This window comes from Theobroma umbraticum, unplaced genomic scaffold (genome assembly GCF_002168275.2).
Source record: "Theobroma umbraticum cultivar Fairchild unplaced genomic scaffold, ASM216827v3 scaffold_12.0, whole genome shotgun sequence".
In the NCBI taxonomy this organism is placed as follows: Eukaryota; Viridiplantae; Streptophyta; class Magnoliopsida; order Malvales; family Malvaceae; genus Theobroma; species Theobroma umbraticum.
The window spans coordinates 2,554,673-2,559,768 of NW_018397272.1; the positions used below are offsets into that span (position 1 = coordinate 2,554,673).

The window sequence follows — 5,096 nt, forward strand, 5'->3', positions numbered from 1 at the left end:
TTCGGATTCGGTAGACGCCAGTAGTGAGGACCAAGGCATGCAGTTTTTTCCCAATGCTGAGGGCAGATTGTCGGGCACATAAGCGAAGAAAGGGACGGAGGTAGCGTGGAGAGAAGGAAGGGAAGGCTTGGAGAATTGGCCATTTCATCTACCTTAAATTTCTTGGCAACAATGAACAGAAAAGGGGCGTGTGCATATGTATAGGATTTTGATTGACTTTGACTAAGCTGCAAAATAGGAAACTATCTTCCCGAGTGAAATTTTCAAAGGCAAAGTGCAAGATGCTTAGAACAATGGAATGGACAGAGAACATAAAGATAATCAAACTATTTCCTTAAAAGACAACCCATAGGATTGAAATGATTAATAAATACAAAGTCTTTGGATCAATGAAGCATACATTTATATCGGCACTCAACATGGGCAAGCTCGCTAGGACCAAACAAAATTATGTTTCTCAAACACACCCAAAAACCACGACCAAACGAAGCGGGGAAGATACAAATGTTGACTATTTAGCAAGTTTGAAGTACAGAATAAGGGCGATAGCAAGGATAAGGACGGCAATTATGATGCCAATGATCCACTTGTTCCTGCTGATCCTCCTTGACATATTTGTCAAAATTCTCTTACTCTTGCCAATGTTGTCATCCACTCCATGGAGCTGCAATCGAATGGAAACCCAGACTTAAATAGATAGTCCAAACGGTTTACAATCATCCATTACAGCTTAACGTGAGAAAATTTAAAGTTGAACCATCATATAAACTTTCAAAAATGTGTGCTCATGCAACTTTAAGGAGTTGTTGAATAGAGCTTGAATGAAATTACAACTGAAATATGATAAAAATAAAGCCAAAAAGAGCCTACTGGTTGTGGTAGAGAATTGGAGGTCATGAGCCATAAACAGAGTAGAAAACCTCAGTGGAAAAAATAGGTACCGTGTTATCGGCATGTAAGAGGGCCTGTCGCTGTGAGTGCAGATCCTGAAGAATTGAAACACCAAGCTCTTCTGTTTCCAGCATGGTTCTTCTGCTGTCCTTAATTCTATCACTGCTTTGATTCAACCGCTCTGTAGTCATCATTAATCTTGATCTTTGATCAGCTGATGCCTATTACATATTCATCAATTACAAGTAATCAAAAGTTAAATGGAAAGAAAGCAGACCAGCGATAGAACTGCCACATGTTAAAAGGAAGTAGAACCACCAAAACATACCGTTAGGGCATCAGCCATTCCAGACTCTAACAACTCATCTCGAGCAGCTGAATTTAAATTACCAGATGCAATTCTTTTAACTTCACTTTTCAGATTGTTAAGATCTGATTTATATTCCCTTAACTTAGCAAGAAGCACAGCCTTAACATTTGGCTGCAAACTTCTTGCCTCAAGGTCCATTTTCCGAATCTGAGAAAAGAAAAGAGCAGCATCAAGTTTAGTACCCAAAAGAAGGAAAGACTAAAACGGAGCATCCAAAACATGCAATGAACTAGATACCAGAGTTTCTGCACCTTCCAATCCAGCCCTTATATCAGAAAGTTTTTGTTTCTTCTGCTCTGCAAATTACAAAAACAATTAAGAATTTGAGCAAGAACAATTGGCTCAGTAGATAGGCTGATGCTCGAACAAATTGATAACATTTCTTATCAACCTGCTGACCAATTAAAAATGAACTGACCAATTTATTCAACAAAAGGAAACACATATTATTCTGATTTATATATCTTAATCTCCTGTCTACTAAACTTTTTAATGTCACTTTCCTTGTCCGACTCACTATTTTACACAGTAGATGCAAAGGTAAACCACACACAAGTTTTTTTCTTAAAAAGGAGTTAATTGGAATCTTTATTCCCAAGTAGACACACATTTAATCTTCTTTCCCTTAAATGGGGTACTCTAAGCCATATCAGCTCGATGCCATTATTTACAAGGCCAAAACTTATCAAGTGACAGCTGATTTGAATTCCAACTTTTCCTTTTTTCTTTTTAGATCTTAATCGTCCACCTGTCAAACTCTTTTCTAACCGCTTCCCTTCACTAATTCAGAGATTCACATGATACATGCAATTAACAATACATTCATTGAAAGATTCTAAGCAACGAACAAAATCAAAGTCCTCTTAAAGCTTGTCATTGCACATTAAAATATGATTGAACTATCCAAATTAATTCCAAAACTTGGATTCATAGTAGTTTAATATATTAGTAGTAAGTTAAATAACTGCAAACTAATTCCAATTTCAACATACATTCTACTTCATACTTCGAAATTACTTTAACAGGTTCTAGTTTATTGCTTAATATTCAGAGCATTTCCAATTCTTCCCGTTGATATATATAACTCAAAGTTCCAAAACTACGTGGCAGAAGTGTAATTTTCTCCCCTAATCTACATTAATGCCTGCAAAGAGAATTCCACAAACCACAAACCTGTATAAAAAACAGAATATCAAGATGAAAATGCGCAAGGAGGTGAAACCATGATTATTAATCAAATTAGATTAAAATTAAAAATTTAAAAACTAAAGGAGGGAAAAAGAGGATCGGATCTTCTTTTCTTCTATTCATATCCCCCAATTAAGCAACCTAACTTTTTTGAAAAAAAAAATGTAATTCTAATTTATAATCAGCATAAATCCAACAAAATTAGCAGAAAATAGCCTCCGCATCCTTAATCACGCTAAGTTAGAAAGAAAACACCGATTAATCCATCACTTATCCGTAATTAGGAGCAAAGAGATAAGCAAAATTAACGAAAAAATTTTTTAAAAAAACGAGTTTTTTATTTAATAAGGATTGAATTATAACCTCCATCGAGAGCACCAGCTGCCGTACACTTCTTGGAAAGATTCGCCGATAGCTCGCAGTACTGCCGTTCATATCCCTCGAAAACTTCACTCATTTTTTTTTATTTCTCTTTTTTTTTCGAAAAATAATTCTATTTACAATATAACTGCAAAACAGGAAATTAAAATTCAAAATCAGCTCAAACTTTGATCAAAAATTATTATTTCTTTAAATAGAATTAAAAAAAGTTAGAGAGCGAGAGAGAGAGCGAGAGAGAGAGAGAGCGAGAGAGAGAGAACCTGAGATGGCTACGATCGTGGCTCGGTGGGTTTTGGAAATTTTCCTTTCCTTTTAAGAAAGGAGGCGACCAAACGACAGCGCTTTTGTTTTTTTATTGTTATCATTTTATGGGTGGGGGGGAAAGGGGGTTGATGATAAAGGCACGTGGTTAGAGTGATTGCTTTTTGGAGTTTCGAGATCTGTGATTGACACGTGTATAAACTCGTGGTCTTATGGGCGTTGGGTTTGCTTTTCCTGTACAGCTCCTGGTATAATTAGTGTTTGCTCTGATCAGTGGAAGCGGGGCATTTTCGGTGTTAGCGAGGTGTTTATTCCTTATAAGCGTTCTTATAGTAACCAATCCATTGGCCAGTAAATTTATGCCACATGTCTTTATTTAGACGATCTGAATTGATTTTCTTCGTGGTTAAATGTAATTACCTTTTAGTTTTACTTGTCTATAAAATCATAGGAATATTTATTATCACAAATAAGATAAAAATAAATGAACAGAAACGGAAAATCTCTGACTTTGACGAACAGTAATTAGATAAGGTATGTTGTAATTAAGTTTGGAACACTAAATATGGAAAAAGCAAAAAACTCAGACTTCATCCAGCTGATCTTATCCTGTTAGGGTCTAGTCTGATTGTTCATAGTAAACTTCAGTTGCATATGAATTTCATAGTTGTGTAGAATATTCTATTTGTATGCAAGAATTTGTTGTTGATTCCTTAGCAATTCAATGCAAGTTGCCAAAAGGAAAACAATTACCTTTTCCACAAAAGAAAAGGCATAAAAATGGAAAGGAAGGAGTAAAAAGTTTTCAAAGACTTCATTTCTCATTCTCTAGAATACAAATAACTCTGCAAGAAGTTCCCAAAACTGCAGATGAACAAAACACTGTATAGCAGGGGTATAAGTATACAGAGGAATTGGTTTCAGGTAAAGAGATCTTATCTGCCAATACAAAAATTATGCAGGGATTTACTCTGATCCCTTTGTGGAATAAATGGACTCTACACACACACTTCCCAACAACACTCCTTGAAAGTTCAGGGAGTGGAAAAATGAAGCTGACATCCCAAAACCAAGTTATGAAACTTCAATTCCGATGTTTACTTTCCTTTCTATGGCTTTAGTTCTGGATTCTGAGGATTTGCAATGCAGAACATGTATAGTGCAGCGTATGAATGCCATTTACATCATCTTAAAACACATCATGCTCTGGCGATTTCCAATTAGAAGCGCACCTTCATGCTGCGGTCTCCTTTGAAGGAACAAGCACCACCCCTTCCGTATCAGGAATTTCTGCTTTATTTTTGTGTTTTGCTTGCATCTGCTCCAATTCTTGTTCTGAGAACACTTCAGATTGCAAAGATGGGACTATATTCTTCACATGCAGCCATGTCAATTGCCAAAAACTATCTCCACCAATATCATCACTAGGCATGAGAATACCTGTTGTTTTCATCACCAGCAGGGTGTTCTTGAGAAGCTCTGGGACTAATTCATGAATTTTTTCACTACGCTTTCCCCGGAACTTAACCTTCATATATCTTTCCATATGATTGAGAACCCCTAGCCATAGTTTGCAAAAGGATGGTTGCTGTGACAGATCCTGAAGTGACTGTAAGAAAGCTTTTGACATTAGCTTTGTGGCTAAAACAAGTGTACCCTCCATCTTCCGGTATTCTTTAGAGGAGCTCCCCTCAGCAATTTCTAGCAAATCATCCAGTAATGTAAAGATCACAAGATCAAAACATTGGAACCACATAGCATTAGGAAGGTGAATTCCATCTACCCCTGCCAAAGACCTCTGTAACATTAAAATAGCATGGTTCCTCACCTCTTCCCTCTGGTCCAAACACAATGCCCTCAGTCCCTGCACCAATCTCAGCCACATCTCTCCAATGTCCTGACTCACTTTTATAGCAGCCTCCTCTGCAGCATTCTTGGTCTCATAAGACCATCTTACTAGACAAACAACTGAACCTGCCATCATGTCTAGGGCAGAAATAGACCT

At 36.9% G+C, this 5,096-nt stretch overlaps 2 protein-coding genes across 2 annotated transcripts; both read right to left on the reverse strand.

Annotated features, from left to right (window-relative positions):
• Positions 1-329: 329 nt before the first annotated feature.
• On the reverse strand, positions 330-3,194 carry VTI13 (vesicle transport V-snare 13). The gene is made up of 6 exons (XM_021441891.2): positions 3,091-3,194; positions 2,813-2,957; positions 1,499-1,557; positions 1,220-1,408; positions 942-1,112; positions 330-664 (listed from the first exon to the last, which is right to left on the reverse strand). The coding sequence occupies exons 2-6, from the start codon at positions 2,904-2,906 to the stop codon at positions 512-514; spliced, it is 666 nt and encodes a 221-aa protein (XP_021297566.1). The 5' UTR covers positions 2,907-2,957; positions 3,091-3,194; the 3' UTR covers positions 330-511.
• Positions 3,195-4,325: 1,131 nt separating this feature from the next.
• On the reverse strand, positions 4,326-5,072 carry LOC149526481 (ARF guanine-nucleotide exchange factor GNL1-like). The gene has a single exon (XM_089785374.1). It carries the CDS (start codon positions 5,070-5,072, stop codon positions 4,326-4,328), a length of 747 nt encoding a protein of 248 aa, XP_089641500.1.
• Between the last annotated feature and the right edge of the window lie 24 nt (positions 5,073-5,096).